The sequence below is a fragment of the Uloborus diversus genome, chromosome 5 (assembly GCF_026930045.1).
Source record: "Uloborus diversus isolate 005 chromosome 5, Udiv.v.3.1, whole genome shotgun sequence".
Lineage (NCBI taxonomy): Eukaryota > Metazoa > Arthropoda > Arachnida > Araneae > Uloboridae > Uloborus > Uloborus diversus.
In genome coordinates this window covers 124,003,897-124,022,713 of record NC_072735.1, presented here as the reverse complement: position 1 = coordinate 124,022,713, position 18,817 = coordinate 124,003,897, and the positions used below count along the sequence as shown (strand labels likewise).

At 32.5% G+C, this 18,817-nt stretch overlaps 1 protein-coding gene across 1 annotated transcript in view; it reads left to right on the top strand.

Moving 5' to 3' along the window:
- The window catches only part of LOC129223122 (RNA-binding protein 33-like), a 75,312-nt gene that overhangs the window by 17,633 nt on the left and 38,862 nt on the right, over positions 1–18,817 (top strand). Inside the window, exons 2-9 of the mRNA XM_054857688.1 lie at positions 2,610–2,700; positions 6,577–6,670; positions 7,009–7,099; positions 9,443–9,782; positions 12,003–12,382; positions 14,107–14,239; positions 15,882–15,961; positions 17,747–17,869. Coding sequence (XP_054713663.1) covers positions 2,610–2,700; positions 6,577–6,670; positions 7,009–7,099; positions 9,443–9,782; positions 12,003–12,382; positions 14,107–14,239; positions 15,882–15,961; positions 17,747–17,869 — 1,332 coding nt within the window. The remainder of the gene's footprint in view (positions 1–2,609; positions 2,701–6,576; positions 6,671–7,008; positions 7,100–9,442; positions 9,783–12,002; positions 12,383–14,106; positions 14,240–15,881; positions 15,962–17,746; positions 17,870–18,817) is intronic.

Genomic DNA, 18,817 nt, shown 5'->3' with positions numbered 1-18,817 from the left:
CAGCTTTTTTAAAAATAGAAATAAAAATTCATTCCATATTTCTCCGTTAATAACCTACTTTTTTTTTGCTACGGAAAGAATAATACTTTTTCTACTAATAGCGAAGCAGCAATTCTCAAAGTGTGTTTGTTCTGTGGAACCTTCGCTAAAGTTTCCTCACCCAGTGTTCTTCTCTATAGAAGAACCTAATTATGATAGCTATGCATCAGCAGATCCAGACCCTTAACATTCTGTCCTTTAGTCATTAACAAGAAGGGAGTGCTTTCAAGTGAATGTAAAGCACTAAAGATTCCATGATGAAAAATGTTTGGGAACCGCTGGTTTACAGGAAACACTTACGAATTCAAAACGCCACACATGCAAATGGGGAAATTTGAAAACATGCTCTTAACTAAAATAAGGGACTTAACCCCTTAAGGGACCCCTTTTAAGGGACAGGGCTCGCCTGTTTCAATGTTCAGAGCCTGATTACCGCAGGGGAATGTGGGGCAAAGGCCCATCCTCTTAGATTTCAGGGGGGCCCAAAATCCCCTTAATTTATCATGTTAATTAAAAATAAATGATGATTTAAATCAGAATCTAGAGTACAATGATATCATTGATAGTTTTGCAAATGCCAAAACAAGGAAAAAATCTATTTGTTGATAAAAATTCCCTTTAAAAATATGATCTCTTTGCAAATCAGAAAACTACTCCAAATTTAGTCAACGTTTACTGTACTACATTTATATCATAGATAATTTTGGTATTTACGGTTTACTGCAATGGGCAAAGTTTAACCACATTTTTATATTTATCGTATACTACTATATCTCTTCTACTTTTTAAATGTATTTATTACATTGTGATATGAGGTACCACCAAATTTAGTATGGTTGTGCAAAAACGCAAGTATTGAAATATTTTATTGATTCAACATGTAAAAAAAGCTGGAATGGGGGGGGGGCACAAAATGAATTTCGTTCCCAGTATCTTCAAAAATCTTAGGGGGGCCCTGAAATAGAAATGTGCCCCATGTTCAATGTCAGGATGATCAGGCTCTGTCAATGTTCTCTTGGAGCTTTTCATTATACGGGACAGAACCTTAAAATCTGGGACGTTTGGCAATCCTGCTAATAAGTGAAGTCAAATTGTCAACAATAGTGAAGTTTATTTTTCAGAATCGCTTTTCTACCATAATCTTCAAAAACAACTCTCTGAAAAAGCCTCAGTATTATAATCAAGGATATTCTTAATCTTAATATTTTTAGCATAAGCCTGGTCTGAAGGCAAATTTCAGCAGATATCTAAAAAACAAAAACATCACTACAAGCATTTTTATTTTGTCGTGGATCGTGAATATATATAGCGCAAATGATGATAGATCATTTTTAAGTGCAATAATAATGAAATTTTTGTGTGTTAACATCAGATCGATAATCTATTTTGCGTAAGAAGAAATAATTTATATTTTTGTTTATACGATCAGAATCAAGCAGTTTGAAACTAAATACTTATTTTTTGCGACAACGGGTTTGTCTTATGCAATAAATGACAACTTCTATGACAACTGTAAACAAACAACATGGATGCCGGAAGTCCGAAACTCGGACATCCGCAATGCGCAGTGAAGAAAGAGCATTTGTGATAAATTTTAGGGGCTGTCGCTAGCCGCAAGTCTCAAAAAGTGGGGTATTACTCCAAGAGAAAGTCAGAGAAGTCGGGAAAACTTTGAGGATAGACTCTTTTAAGGCATCAAATGGATGGCTTGAAAAATTCCGAACACGGCACAACATTTCTTTTAAATCCATTTGTGGCGAAAAACAAATTAATTACACTTGACGTAAAATGTAGTAAACCTTTCGCAATTGTTTCGATTGTGTTCTACAAAGGGAACAACAGCCCATTTTGAAAAAGGTAAGTTAAGTAGTTCCTCCTAATAGCGGACACCTCCCAATAACAGACAAAACTTCTGGTCCCTTGACTGTCCGCTATTCGGAGGTTTCACTGTACAATAATTACTATTTACAGAATTTGTAACAGTGCACATCATAGGTCAAATAGGGTCCATTTTACAGCCACTTCACAAAGTTCTAAACAGTGAAAGTGGCCTGTGGCCTCTTTACAAAATTTCATACCTTAAAACTAGTCCTTTTATAAAATTTCATTTGTGAAAACAGCTCTTTCTAACTTGTAAGCTGAATCAACTTCATTGAAAACAAGACGGTAGGTAATCTTTTTAAAAAGTTAAAAATACAGCTTCCGAGTCATTCAAAGCAAAATATTATGAGCCAAAAAAATTTCATACTTGAATTGTGATTGCCAAAAACATTTAAAATAATATCATATGAAGAATAAGCTAATTTTTCTGCATATGATGGTATTTGTTGAGAACTTCCTGTTGATATTTTTATAGAACTGGAATTAGATACAGATCTTATATCTATTATAACATGTTATATTTATTTTTGCATCCATTTAAACTATAATAGAATGAGGTTTGGCTGTCCTAAAAATTCTTTGATGTGTCTGTTTGTGTAATTTAAATAAATATAAAGTGAAATTATTGCTGATTTAAAAAAAAAATAGTCTAAAACTTTCATTAAGTCGTTAATTTTATTTACCCACAGGATGATAGTTTGGATGAATTAGATATTGATGAAGAAGCAGCACTTCTCGGGCTTAGCGATGAAGAAATTGAAGGGGACAGATCTGAGCCTGGTAATTCTTTTACTCTTAGCCTTTTTTTTTTTTTGGTTCTATAATAGATATTCTTTTCAGAAAAATCAAAAATCCCCTGTGATTTTTCATTTTTTCACAAATGCTTTAAATGTGGAAACTATTCCTTGAATGTTTTCAAATAAAATGCTATAGTATGTCCATTTTTCTAGAAATTCAGATGCTTACTGAGTTTAAAATGATTTATTAACTTATTTAGATTCTTAAAAAAGTAGCTGATAACTTTGCTTTGTAAAAAAAACAACTTGAATAGAGAGATAAAACCATTAAAAAGAGTTAAAAACTCAGCAAACAGCTGTTTCGAAGCTATTGAGAGAAGCCTCATCATCAGTCCACAAAAAAAAAAAAAAAAAAAAACTACAAGTGCTGAAATAAAATGCATCAAAATTATTAAAATGTGGAGTACGATAGCCCTCCAATGACTTACAGGTGGTTATCAAACTAATGGAAACACCTGTGAAAAAATGTAACATTTTGGAAGGTGCTTTGTGATCAATAAAATATAATAATAGCTACCAGTTTTGTTTTGTTTTTATGAATAGAAACATATTTATTCTGGTAGTATATGGTAGCTTAATCGAAGTTCTGAAAGTCTTGGATTTTTTTCCAAAAGTGTAAAATGTCGGAAATCTCAGATTTTAAAAGAGACCAAATTGTAGGAGCAAGTGTAAATGAAACATTTTTTTAAATTATACCCGCCAAAGTCCTCTTGAACATAAGGAGCCAATAAAACAATGATGTAGTAGAGCGGGAAAGCTCTTTGAAGACAACATCCTTGAGCACGTTGATAAGAACGGGGCAATCCAAAAGGTGCTCTCCTGTCATTTGCATAGTCCCTTCACATAGTGGGCAATGTGGAGAATAGGTCAGTCCGATTTTAAAAAGATGGGCTTGTAAGTAGTCGTGACCAGCTATGACACGAAAAGATGTAACCCCTTCACCTCTTGGGAGGACGGAAAGTTGCAGTCTTGTTTGGTCTTCAATAAGACACACCCAAGATTTTCTGCCGGCAATGTCACGGAGAGAGGACATTCTTTTGAGCGTGATATTGCTCCCAAGATGTCGCTTGGCATTTCAAAGAGGGATTGGGAGACAAGGTGAATTTAATGTTGAAGCCTCTTTAGCCAACAAGTCAGCTTGCTTGTTGCCACAGATGCCACAGTGGCTTGGTATCTATTGGAGCACAACGTCTTTACTAGAATTAAGAAGTGAACTTATAACGAGCTTACATTCAAACTCAATCTCTGTTGGGAAACGGTTATAGTCTGTAATTGACTGTATTGCAACTTTAAGAGTCAACAGAAATTTTTTGGCAAGAGATCTCAGTGACAGCCCTAAGGGACATATAAATTGCAAAAACTTCACCTTCAAAATTATCTGACCAGGCACTAAAGGGTTCCTTTAGGCTGAAATATTTCGAAAAATCGCCAGCTCCAGCCCTACCTGAGTAGATCCATCGGTATATACGTGAAGCCAATCTTGAAATGGATACCTTTTATGAATAGTAGCCAAGGCAGAAGCCCTTAACTCAGCCTGTGAAAAAGAATGTTTAAGTAGAGGCTGCACCAAGTCCAAATTAGCAGTAGTGTAATTTAAAGTACCAGTGAAAATAGGTGGTCTAAAATAGGGCTGTCTGATGCTCAAGACATCGAGGTCTGTAGCAAATTGGTGAAGCTCAAATAAGAGAGGATGTTGTGTTTTGAGTCTGATCTGAGGAGAGATATAGCTGTTCCATAACCCTCTTTTCTGAGCAATCTCTCATCTAGGGATAAAGCACTGTAGGTCCGTCTATCTGACATACGAGAAGTCGCAGTTTGCAATTCCATAGCAGCAATAGGGGTTGATTTCGCTGCACCAGGAATGAGTCTTAATGCCTTATTTTATGCAACGTCTAGTTTGTCCAGAGCACTATCCAGGAGCAGTGATAAGGGGTTCAGCACCGTAATCAAAAACTGGTTTAATGTATGCATTAAAGGTGGAGATAAGAACACTCTGGGAAGCTCCCCATTTTACCCCATCTATTCTTTTCAGCAAGTTAAATCTACTCGTTACCTTTTCGACCACTAGATGAATATATTTAGTCCAGTGTAGTTTAGAGTCTAGTGCCATACCCAGGTAAGTAGCACAAGCAGTCCTGTTCAGATATGTAATCCCTATAGATCAAACTGATATCATATTTCTTTGTGCTTAGAGTAAAAAATTCAAAAGTTGTTTTTTCAGAATTTACCTTGAACTTGTTTCCTAGGATCCATGCTTCAAGGGCCTCCAAGGGCTTTATTAAGGTTTTTTTTACAAAGCAGGGATATCAGAGTTAGTTGACCAAATGACTAGGTCATCAGCGTATAGCAGTGAATAATCTCAGTAACAGCTTTGTCAAGGAAGTTTAATAGGTCGTAAATAAAACATAAAAACTTTTAGTCATTTCTAGAAGTGTGGTGTGTAAAGCCACAACAGCATACATACAGTGTGGAAAGACAAGCTCTGCAAAGCAAAATAGTGGATGGGAAAGAATTTCTCTGAAAGAGACCAACTGGTTTTCTCCCATGAGCAGACAAACAGCCTATCTGCAGAAATGAGTTTTCGGGTCATTTGAAAAAACAGGTTTTGGATTCAACACTAAAAATAGGAAAATGTTGAAATTAGATGGGTTTTCCATGCTCTTTATTCAGTGTAAACCAATAAACAAGCTTATACCACAGAGCTTATATACAACAGATGACAAAAATGTAAAAAAATAAAAAATTTGCAGTTACTGACATTTATCTGCACACTGCAGTATTGAAGCGGATTGTAATGTCTAAAAAGCGAACTGCAGCAAAAGCGACCACCAGCATCTGGATTATAAAGTGCCAATAATTACAGTTAGAAGTTACATGTTAATGTCAACTGTCGCCTACAGTGGTGTCACACTCACAAAATTTGATCAATCAATGAGTGGAAGAAAGTAGGGTGATCTGACAAATCGTCTTTCACACTTTTCTCTACAACAGGGTGCGTGCGTGTTTGGTGGATATCTGCACAAACTTGTGATTCCGATTGGCTTCTTCCTATTATCAAGCATGCATGTTGATCTGTCATGATATGGGTAACTGTATCATGGTTTTCTGTTGGATCAAACATAACCTTGAAAAAAATTATCACCATGGAGAAGTATAAAAAAATTTTAGCTGACCAGGTCCACATCCCATGATACAACTGTTTCCTGCAAGAAATGGGATTTTGTGGGTGTTAATGCTCCTATCCATGCAGCAGCACTTGTCCATTCATGCTTTGATGAGTACGAGGATGAAGTTAAACATCTGCCTTGGCCGCACAGCCACCCGACCTCAATATAATTGAACCGTTATGGTCTATTTTAGAGCATTCAATATGGAATCGATATCTTCTGCTGGTATCTCTCCCAAAACATTCACAATATCTTCATGAAGAATGGTACAATATTCCTCTAAACTAGTAATGTACTGAATACCATATTTTGCCAAATACCAAATATTCGGTAAAAATTCTAACCGAATATATGGCTGAATACTTGCACACACGAGCCCATACACATTAGCCTACATACACACACATACACACCTGATTGCAAAAAGCATATTTGAATTTAGGGTGTCAAAAATTCAAATTTTCTTTTTGTGTGTGTGTCTGTGTGTGATTTTTTTTAACCAGATGAAAAAAAAAAATCCAAATCTAGAATAATCTTAGCAAATTTCACTTGAAATTCTTTTTACCTTTCCTGTTTTAATTTGTACTGTTTTATGATAATGAATGTTTTAGCAACATGTTTTATTTAAATGCATGTTTCATTATAAATAACTTTGCCTCTCTCTCTCTCTTTTGTCTTTCTTGTTTTAGAAGAGTTGCAATATGTTGACGAAGAAGGTAATATTGTTGACATGGGGGAAAATAATGCTGAGCTGTATGAAGTTGCAAATGTACAAGATACAGATAAGTTAAGGTGACTGAAATTTTCTGTGTGATCCTTTTTTATTAATGAAGTCGTGTCATTAAGCAGAAAATAAATTTAAAGAGTAGAAAATGCATGCAAACAGAGTAATTCAATATGTTTCCAGTTTGTTTCTTTAATTCCAATTTTTAAACAACTTTTTTAACCTTCATTTTTAATTTAAAAGTGCTTATGATTTTTTTTTCTTTAAGTTTCTTGGAATGCAAAATTTTTTAGAAAATCATTTTGTGGAACAACTTAAAATTTATTTTTCTTTGTTCATTTAGCAATGACTCTTATTTCCTGTTTTTTTTTTTTTTTTTTTTCTTGTGTCTAATTATTAGCCCTCAAGCTGATGATGATGTCTTAGAGTTGGATTTAGATGCTGAACTTGATGCATTTACACGGGAAAATCCAGACCTTGCCCCTCGTGAAGTAAGGAATGAGTTTTATGTTACTGTTGTTTGTGACACTGTTTTTACATTTGTTTTGTAGTTTTTTCTTGAACTGGCTTATAGCGAGCACCAATTTAACGAGAACTTGGTTCTAGCGAGTTAATCTAAAAGATTTGGTTGGTGCAATGTTAAGTTTACAGGAACAAAACTTGCTTTTAATGAGCAAACCCCGCTTAAATTGAGCAATATTTTTGTAATTGATAAAATATCTGTTGATTTCCTCCTCAGAAAAGATTGTTATTTAAAAAAAAAATTCATTAACATTTTGAATTCCATCGAAAGTTTGAGATGAGACATAAATCATGAAAACAAATGATGACACGGCCTTTTTTTTAAACTTGTGGAGTACAGCAGCATTTAAAAATTATATATTTGTGGAAGAGAATGTTAATGTTTCTGAGATATACTTCTGAGGATATTGCAGCTGAAAGTCCAGAGAGGGAGAAAAAAAAATTGAAAGCAACCAAATTAATGACAAATGTGAAGAGTTTGAAGTTAAATAGTACTCAACATACTCTGCTTCTAAAGTGCAGAAACCTGTTTCAAGCTATTTTGAAGCCAGGGATGCAAATGATGTTTTTCGGACCCCACGTTCCTCGAAAACAATTTCAAGTAAGAGACAGTTAGACAGTTCAAATCAAGCCACCAATTTTTTTGGTAGAGTATGTAAATAACAAAGCAAGCATGAATAAATTTTTATGATTTTTTTATGAGCACTCTTATAGAAAGCAAATTTCGCTGTCCTTTTGCTCTCATTATAAGCAAGTTCGACTAGTTAAAAAAAATTAGTCAGAAAATCAGGGTTGGCAAGTTTCTGCCGAGGCGGTTAAAACCACTGGTAGAAAACGGTTAAAACTGGCATGGCAAAAACCACTTTCTGCCACTCTGCAGCAGAAACTGGCAAAAACTCACAAAATAAAAAATTAATTCTTGATATACAACTGAAAATGCATGAAAAAAATAATTAATTATTAACCAAAGTACTGTAATTTTATTACAAAATTATCACAATTCAAAATCAAATGTTACATTGTTTGCACCCTGCAATTGCCTCTTGGAAAAGGTGGTTTCAAAAATCTAATTAGGTTCTCAATTTACTACGCACAAATGAGAAATTTTGGAATATTCTTAAAACAGAAGAGCTAGCAGCCAATGCATCAAGGAGCAAGCAATGTTTGTGAATCTTTCATCTATTGTATAACTGGTCCACCATGTAGTAACTGGGGTTGTGGTAAAAATTTGACTGGAAAAATAAGTTTTGAGAAATGGGGCAAATTTGTTTTTTAAAGCTGTGACATTAGGTACAAAATTCTGGCACTTTCTTCTTGAAGCACATGACATGATAATTTCAATCACCAACAAATTAGAGGAAGCATATAAGTGAGCAAATTACAATCAGTAATGCCTGTTTAATTCTGTATGTCACTCCTCTTTCCTAAGCACCCCTGTATGATTTTTTATCCTTTATTAAATTAATCCAAATACTACGAGCCTCTGCAATTGGAAAGTTAACTTTCTGAACTAAATCAGGGGCACTAGCATGGGATTTTATTTTTTTAAATAATGAAATGATGTTTAATTTTTTAGTTTACTTAAACAAATATCATTTACTAATTACTTAAGTTATTAAGGACATTTTAAAGATTTTGCCAATTTTTACCGGTTATAACCAGTTTCTGCCACTGGCACGGCAAAAATTAGTTTCTGCCGGCACAAAGCCAACCCTGCAGAAAATAGAATGTAAAAGAAGTAAAACATGGGAACTTAACGGACTTGATTGTTATCTAAAAAGAATTGTACTCGCAAACTTGCTGCCTAATCTTAGTTTTTTTTATTGAAAACAAGATTTCAGTTGAGATAATTTATATTTGTATTGTCTTCTGGTCTTGTTTTTCACTACACTTATTTGTTATTTATTTATTCCCCCCCCCCCCCCGTTGAAGTGTTAGGTGTTAGTTTAATGTGTTCATTTAAATTGAGAACTTAATTAGTTTTTCATGAATTTTATGAGTAGCTAATATAGAATCTTTTTGTAAAGTAAGATAAAAGTTTCACCACATAAAAAGTCAAGAGGCTTTGTACATTACACTTTGTCATGCACACAAGATCAAATCTGTGTTCTGTGTACTTAAATCTAAATTAAGAATGTTAAGCCATTTCCTTCAGCTTTCAAACTGTATTGCTTTGGTATTCATTAAAAGAAATGATCAAATAGTTAGTTTTATTTATAAGGATTTATTTATTTATATTTTATAAATTTATTTATTTATATTTTGTTAATTTATTCATTTATTCTTTTTTTTTTTTTTTTTTTTCATTTTAGTCTCCTGTTTCCAAGTCATATAATGACAGACATTTCAAAGAGAATCTAATATCAATTTCGACCAGAAATGAAAAAGCAGCAGTGAGACCAAAAGAACAGCGCATTAGTCCAGAAATACGAGAGCATGAGAAACCAAAAAGTGACACTTCCTATCAATCAACTTTAGGACACTCTTCGAGATCAGAGGCTTTAGACTCATATCCCGATGAACTTGAGTATGATGAAGAAAGTGAAGATGAGAGTTTGGCTGATGATCACAGAGAAAGGTTTAAGTCTGAAAGAAGTAATATTATTACTTTAACCCCTGGGAAAAGACGATCAGATATTCCAGACACATTAGGTAACATTTTTAAATATATGTTTCTATCGTATTTTTAATGTAAATGATTTAATTTACTCTTCTAATTGAATTTATGTTATTATTATGCAATACATTTCACAATGTACTGAACTTCTAGAATTCACAAACTTATTGAACAACTGCAATAACTTTTTATTTTCGTTTCAAATATTTTATCATTTATAGTAACGCAGGAGCCAAAATTCAGAGTGGGATAATAGGATTCCCACTGAAATTTGTCAGATCCCCTTCTTGAAATTAGTCTAGTTGAAAAATTGTCGCTCATGGAAGATTCAAAACATTTGATTGGAAGTTTGGAGCTTTGCTCTTTTTGACTTCTGTGTAACATTTTTATGTCTGAGCTGCGTGTAAGTGTTGTTATGAATGAGCAATTATATCTCTACAATATAAAAGCCTAATCTTGTAAAAAGAATTTTGTTTCGATTCATCTTTGTTTATAATGTACTGTAACCGTGATGTAAAACATATTATCCTTTTTGTATCTTGCATAGTAAATAATTTTCAGTTTCAATAATGTCGCTAATGTAGATGAATATTTTTAAATTTTATTTTAACATGATTTTTTGAATAAATTATTATTTGCATCGAACTTAATCGCTAAAAATTGTACAAATGTTAATGTTTTTCTTTTGTTTAATGTTACTGGAAATATTATATACTTGATTAGCATTTAAAATGTGTAAAGAGATGCAAGGCTCCTTGTCAAATGCAAAAGGTTCATCACTTTGCCTGAGGAGCACAAAGGATAGTTATTATTACTTACTACTTTGATTCGGTGTGGGCGTTCATATGGAAAGTCATGATCTGTTGTAAATTCAAAAATTGCTTGAATTAATTCCCCTGGGACAGGATAAAGGAGCAGGTCTCTCCATATCCCCCCCCCCCTCACATTTGAAGCCTGTGTAGATTCCTGCTGCAAGGTCTCTTTCATTATCTTTTTTTTTCTTATCTTGAGTTCAAAATTGGTGACAGGTGAATGGGAAAAACCAGCTGCAGCAATTTAGAACCAATTTTGTCAGGGATGTCCACCTTCTCGTTTCCAGGAATGTTGCGTTTACTGGGAATCCACTGAAGAACTTTTCTCCAACCAGTGGTGATAGCATTCGACTGCCGAACCCAACCATATGGGGGGCATGCTATGTGTCCTCCTCGTGTGGTAAAACCTAAGACATATCTGCTAAGTGTGAGGTAAGGTGAAGAAAAGTGGTGATAGCATGAGAAAAATAAGTTTTAACCTTCTCAACAAGAAAACAATTGCTAAGAGTAGGCGAGCCAGTTTCTAAGATTGCAGTTTGAGAATCTCCAAAAAATACTGCCTTTCCAAAAGTAGTTACCAGCCTCTGAAGGTCTGTGATTGCAAATTTTATAGCATAGATCACTGTATCAATATTAGAAGCACAAAATCCAATGGCCTTTGATTTCTTGAACAATCTACTAAGCTTATTCATTCAATATATATTTTAATGTTGACAACTATAAACATCTTGTTCTTTCATCTGTAAATTAGTTGTTACTAATTTACTGTTAGCATTTAAATTTCATGTGACATTGTAAAAAGGAAAGGAGAGTGACTTTATCAAAAAAAAAAATGAAAGTGGGCAGACATGCAGAGGTTAATTCAAGCATGAATTGAGTCAACTTTGTGGCTCCTTCACCAAATTATGTATTGTAAAAGCAAACACTTGACATAGTTTCTTGTCTTAAAATCAGACCATTCACAAAATTTCATTTGTAAACAGTTTTGCATCATTTTTAAGCTCAATCATTTCATCTGAAATCAAAACATCAATTAAAAAAAAAACACCTAGCTTCTGAATCATTCCAAGCAAAGTCCTTTAGACGAAAGAAATTTCTTATTAGATTTTTGATGGCTAAACATGCTCTGCTAGGGTAAAACAGAATGTTTTTTTTTTTACAAAAAAATGCATGAAAGAATAATGGCCAAAAAATAGTTATTTTTATCAAAATAAGAATTCACAAAGTCCTTTTTTTTTCTTCACAAAATGCGAACCTAAAACAAAATTCTGGATTAATCCCTGACATTCCACCCTTATTACAAAAAAAATTATACTCTGAAATTTTATTTTTTTTAGTCCTGTTTAATTAATGCTGAAATTGGCTTCTTGTCTTGTGTTGCAACAATAATGTAGCTATTTGAATTTGTATGGTAATAAAATATTTTTTTTTTTTTTTAAATAGAATCTGTCATAAGTGTTGAAGAGACTGCTAAAGTTCAAGCATTTCTCGAGAATGAACAGAAACGAAAAATGCGTTTTAAAGGCAGAAATCAGAATCATCAAAGGAATCAGCCTAGAAATTTCTCAAGAGCTCCCCAGAATTTTCAAAATATGAGGCCTCAGCATATGAGACCTCAAAATATGCCATCTCAGAGCATGCCACTTCAAAGCATGTCATCTCAAAGCATGCCATCTCAAAACATGCCACCTCAAAGTGGGCCACCTCAAAATATGCCTCCTCAAAATATACCTCCTCAAAATATGCCACCACAAAATATGCCACCTCAAAATATGCGACCCCAAAATGTGCCTCCACAAAGTATGCCACCTCAACAAATGCAGGTAACTATGGTTGTTTGTAAATTATATATTTCTGCATTTATAAATGCATGTGCCAAAGTTTAAAATGTTTTTAGTTTTAATGATAAATAGGTATGAGCAGAAAATAACGTCTTAGCAACAAATATTGTTTAATGCTATTGATTCCCAACCCTTTTTTATTAGTGATGTCCTCCCCTTAAAATGTAGATGCTTAGTGTTTTGATTACTCTAAACATGAATGTCTTTTCAAGTACCATAATTCTAAAAAACCATTAAGTTGTTTTTAAAACATTTGATGATAATGTAAAATTGAAAATCACTGAAAGTCAAAAAATAATAATAGTTCTTAGATTGGTCCCATGCGAAGCAAAACCTACTCCCTCATTAACACCGTTCACATGAAGATTTTCTATCCCGGAAAAAAAAACCTGCTTTGAACTGCATTGCGGTAATTTACCTGGTAAATGTTGATATTTCTTCCTCCTGCTTTTTTCTGGAGTAAATGCTTGGTTTTTACCTAGAACGCACTATTTGAAACAAATTTTTTACTTGCTGGGTTTAGCAACTAAGGATGCTGGGAAAAAAATGCTTTCGCTGGTACAACATATCTCTTTTTCATATGTAAACGGTGAATTTTCCAACTGGTTTTCTCAGAGCTAAAGCAGGGAAATTCAAGGTGCAAAAGTCTCATGTAAACTTAGCTATTGGGTGTGCTTATCACATTGGAAACACTGGTTTGAATTGTCTTTATGTTCACCTCAATCCTACAGACACTTATGTGCATCTTGTACTTTTCCTTCCCAAGCATACTTTAATGTCTGAGGATGGTTATAAAAACATTTAAATAAATATTCTCTTTGTGATTGTGTTAAATTCTTTAAAATATGCCTAGACTACAAAGAATGCTATACTTAATTATTAATAAATTTTCTTTCTAAATCCCGCATTTGGTGCTACAAGAACTGATATTAGATTTTGAAGTATTAACTTACTATGGGTCCACCTTCCCCTACTCACCAATGCTCACCAACACCCTGAACTACAAGCATCCCATTCTGATTGGTTTGCAATCAGAACTTACCTCTCTTTCATTATATAAAGCTGCATTGTTATAATCTAACAGGCACAGGTTTAATGTAACGCTCATAAAAACAATATATGCTCTTGTTCTTGGACTACTTGAGCATCTTTGGATTCGTAGACCTGGTCTAATTTTGTTAGATAATGTAAATTTGTACCACCACCACAATAACAATATCTTCTGGTCACTAAACTTTTTCGCCCTTGTCAATCTTGCCAGAATGAAATAATTGCTTAAAATGTTGACTACTGTGTCAAAATTTCAAAATATTCCCCACGAAGTGGCGCTTACTTCAATTTCAAATGATTGTTGTATAAATGCAAAAATAATTAGCAACAAATTAGTCTAACAGTGTAGCTCAAATATTGTTTTAATGTAGCACAAACTATAGCATTTGATCTATTTCGGCCTTTGCTGGAAGTTGTATACTTTGATTTTGAAATTCAGCCCAACTTTTCTATGTCGTAAGGTGTCAACAATTTCTTTGGCTACTGCAATGTCATAATTATATTTTATAATATAGTAAAAAAAAACCTATTGAGTTTAATTTCATTTAAGTTACTTTTAAGCATTGCCTTTTAATATAATATTATTGTATGTAAATCTTAAAATTTAATCAGCTGCATTTTTTATTATGAATCTGAAAACTTTTTCTGCCTTGTAGCAGTATCCTCCTTCTACATCTACTGCTGCTGTTCAACAAAATGTTAATGCTCCAGCACAACCAGGACATAAAATATTAGTCAATCCTCATTTCAGAGGAGTGAGAATGCCTCCACCAGCCACTACGGAGCCAGGTAGAGCTAAATCTTTCATTTTTGAACTTATTTTACTTTTTGTTATTGTTCTAAAAGTCAACCATTAATTTCACTTTCTTCTTAGAAGTAAACAATAAGTTTTGCTGTTAAAAAGAACCCTCTGTTCTGCCTTGCAAAATTAAAAATTGTTAAGCAAATAAAATTTTGAAAAAGTTTTTCATTCCTCCATCTTAATTCAAAGCTTTGAAATAAAAATTTGTATAAACAGTAAAAAAAAACTAGATCGCTCTTTAAAATGCACCTGTTATGCAAACCATGAAGTTAGCAAAAATGCCAGATAATTCACTTTCTTTTTATTGTGATACATATTTATTTGTGAATGTATGTTATTTGTGATTTAATACTCACTACAGTTAAAACTTATTCTGAAGTGCAAATGTACAGATATGTTCTGAATATTAGTTCCAAACTATATGAAATGATCAATATAACGGCCAAAACCTGTATAAAGCAAAAGCTTTGGTCCCAGGTGTGCATTATAGTGGTCTTCTGCTGTAATAATAAGAAGAGAACAATATACAATGGCAAAAATATCAATGGAATTGGAAAACTAAAAGCAATTTTATTTATGGAAAGAAACCTCGGGGGAAAAAAATATTTTGTTAGTTGGGCAAGAATTAACCATAGTTTTATATTATAGTCTATCATAAACTTAGGAATTGTATTAACAAAGTCTTTACAAATGAGATATATCCGTATTCTTTGTATTAAAAGGTTTATTACAGAAAAAAAGAGACCCTTTTCTTTTATTAGATCCAAAATAAGTTTAAAATAAATAGATAACATTTTTTTATTGTAAAGAAGATTTTTTTTTTTTGAAGTTTCACTATCAAAAGTGCAAAAAAAAGAGCTGATTTCAAGGTTTTTAGTTATTTCTGGTAACTAAAGTCTTGCAACGACAAAAGTTAGCAAAGAATATCCTCAATCGTGTCTCCTTTTGAACAAAAAATAATTTTCAAAATCGATTCATCCCTTTTGAAGCTATGGTGCCACAGACACAAGCAGAGGTGAAAAAGCTGCCTCAAATTGCACCAATTTATAATGTGATACATCCTGGTACAAAAGGACTAAATTGTGCCCAACTGCACCAAAAAAATTCAATTTTATTATTGGAAGATGTTCACTACAAGAAAATAAGTGGTCAATTCAATATAACAAATAGAAATTATTTTGACCAATGCTGCTTGAAATTGGCTTATTCTATTTCTTATATTAATAAATATTTCAATTTTTAAGTAAAATGAAGCAGTACCAGTAATGTAATAATATAGGTGTAGATAAAATGCCTTAAGAGTTCATAAAAATATTAAAATGTATTTTATGAAATATTGCATTTTATACATTTAATGCATTATGCATGCATTAATTTCTTTTGATATAAAAACTATATAACATGCACTGACAAGTCCAAACTTATACTCCCTTCCTTATTGTGTTGAGCATAAACAATTTCAAAAAGAAAGTGCATTAAAAAGATTAAATCTTAGTTTTCCATTTTACTTTTGTGATAAAAATAATTTTGAATTATGAATCCACCTATGCTGTCAGAAATTGATTAGATACCATGATCACATTTCTAATATTTATCTGTTAAGCTGTAATATTTGCCTTCTTTTTTAAGCTCATACTGCAAATGATATTCCTGTATCACATCCTGCTCCAGTTTATGAAAATCCTCAAAATTTTCCTCCTCCACCATCAGTAAGTAGTTTAAATGTAAATACTTTTATTTATGTATCATGGTTTTCGGTTTGTCAAAAACTTAAAATGATGAAAATTTTGGGGCATTATTTGGGAAAGGTACTTGCAATGCAATTGTTAACACTATCTCTTATTTTTTTTATAAGCTTCTTAGTGGCTCTATAGGTTTATAGCTACTTATTTGCACAGTTTCTGCAAATTTTTCACATAGGTTTCCTCATAGTATGCTTATTTATATTTTACATGTCCACAATGTGTGATCACATTAAAGTTATTGAACTTTTTTTAAATATTGCATTGCTAAACTTTATGCTTCTAAGGTTTTGCCAGTAGTTAGGATGTTGTAAGTTTATAAGGTTATGGCATATTTCTTAATGTCTTGACAATTATTATAATTATTAGTCAAAAAAATTCTCGCTGCTAAAAATTGATTTTTAATTTTGACGTATCACATTTCTTGTACTGAGTCCTTATTGTACAAAAAGATTCTCAACACTAAAAATTGATTCTTTATTTTGACATGATTATGTTCTTATTTGTACATGTAATTTTAAACTGTATTGTTTTAGTGAATTAAAAACTGGCAGTTGTTAATATTAAGGTTGAAAAGGTAAAGGGAAGCAAATGAAATCTAACAATGAAATTGCTAGTGAAATGTTAAAGAACGCACCAGTTCTTTCAGATTTTTTTGGGGTATGTTTGATGCTAATTTTTCATTTAGATACTTAAGACATTTAGTTTTAAAAGGTAATGTATCTATTGTATAAAAAAAATAAATAAAATAAAATATTCCAAGAGGTAAAAGGAAAATCCCTTACTAGAAAGAAGCAGAGATTGACTCCCTGATCAGTGAGAGAGATTATGTACACAAGCTGGCAAAACACAACAATACTGCAGAAAACAGGAAAACTTTCTGAGATAACCAGAAAGGTTGAAGAGAGAATCGTTGAGTGCGAAAGACAAAAAAGGGCAGCAGAATTCTGCAGCACTCTGGATCCTAAAAAAGACTCAAAATACTGGAAAGTGGCCAAAATTTTAAAGGGTTGTTTAGCAAACTAAGCAACTCAAGCATCAAATATCATTCTCTCATCAGTCGAGACAACTGACATAAATAAGAAATCTGCAAACCTGCTTTCAGATTGCTACTCCAAGCTGGGTAAACTTGACTTTAAAACTGACAAAAGACAAAAAGCATAACAAAATAGTTAGAGCATTACAGCACTGCAAACTAGAAAGTACAAATTTCTTGATGACTTCCCCAGGCCGATTACAAAGCCTGAACTGGTTGGTTGGTTTATTAAGTTTTAATGGCACAAGAGCCCTTAAGGGCGATACTGCGTCAAACCATTCTTTATTTTACATTATTTATATAAATATAATCAAAGTAAACGTATTTTGAGATAAAAGGCATAAAACTTCAGTAATTTAAAATAAAAAGTTGTAAAAAACTTGTAAACATTAAAGACATTTAAACAAAGTATGAATGCAGAAAAAATGTTTGAAGCAATATGTTGAACCTGAACTGGATCTAGCTGTTCACTAAAGCCCAAATGGGAAATCGCAAAATGGGAAATCTTGTTGTTGCCCAATGGGCAACAGCCTGATCTTTGGAGAAATAGTTAAATATTTGGCAAGACTGCTAGATATAAACAGACAGTGTTTCCAATTTATCGACTTAGATATCGATAAAATTAGCTTGATACATTATTCTATTTATAGCAAGAGATCTTATATGTGCGAATTTAATGATTAAAAATACTGTGACTGTTTTTATTTTTCATTCAGTATTCACACCATGAAGCAATTCATCCAGCACCTATGGGGCCACCTGTATATAATGCTCCTCCTCCTACTCATGCAGCTCCATACAAACATCCTGAATATCCTCCACCTCAACAGGTTCATCAAGTAAGTTTTGCTTACTTAATGTCATATGGTCATTTCCTTGCTATCAGATTTTAGGATGTTTTTTTATAGCTTTTTAAATTAATTTCAATAAATTTTATCTACCTTTATTCATTTTCACTCTCTGTAAATATATTCTAGTGTAGTTTTACAACTATTTTTGTATTTTAAAATGAATAAGTGATAAAAACTAAAATTGTTAAGTTACTGCATACAAATATTGCAAGTTACAAAGAACCCCTTTTTCAGTGCAAAAGAAGTAAGCTTGTGAATGAGATAAATTCATAAGAAATGTTGAAAGAAAGCTTTTGCCAGATATTCTGTCATTCGTAAGCTTACTTTTGCATTGAAAAATGATTCAGTATAACCCTGAAACATGTCTTTGCAGTGAATCTTTCTAACGGATCTCTACTGAATAGTTAGCTAATTTTATGCTTCATTAGCGCCATTTTTGTCTTTTATGCTGTTATCAGTATTGTGTTCTTTTTACTGAGCAATTACAAATTGTTTGTTGAACTCATTTGACTGAGGTTAATGTTGCTCTGATTTTTCAGATTACTATGATAACAAAAATAAGTCTAGCTTGTTCTTTTAATATACAGTGGCTCCCAAAAGTGTTCGTACACCTACTACTTTTAATGAAATAGGGCCCTATCCATTTCTTAGAATTAATATTTCGGAATAGGTATTTAATTATAAGATGTCTGATCAATTTTCAACAAAACTGCATGAAAGTTTTTAAAAATATATTAAAACTTAATTTTTTAAAAATCAAAAACCAAAAAGTGTCGGAAATTTTATCTCACAAAAGTCTTCGTGGACTTTAAAAAATGTCTATATATTATTGAACAATCTAACTTTTTATTAAGTTATTATTTAGTAGAATATCATGCAGTATCAACAACACCTTTTAAATTTCTGGGAATAGATTTTATTCTTTTTTTTCTTTCT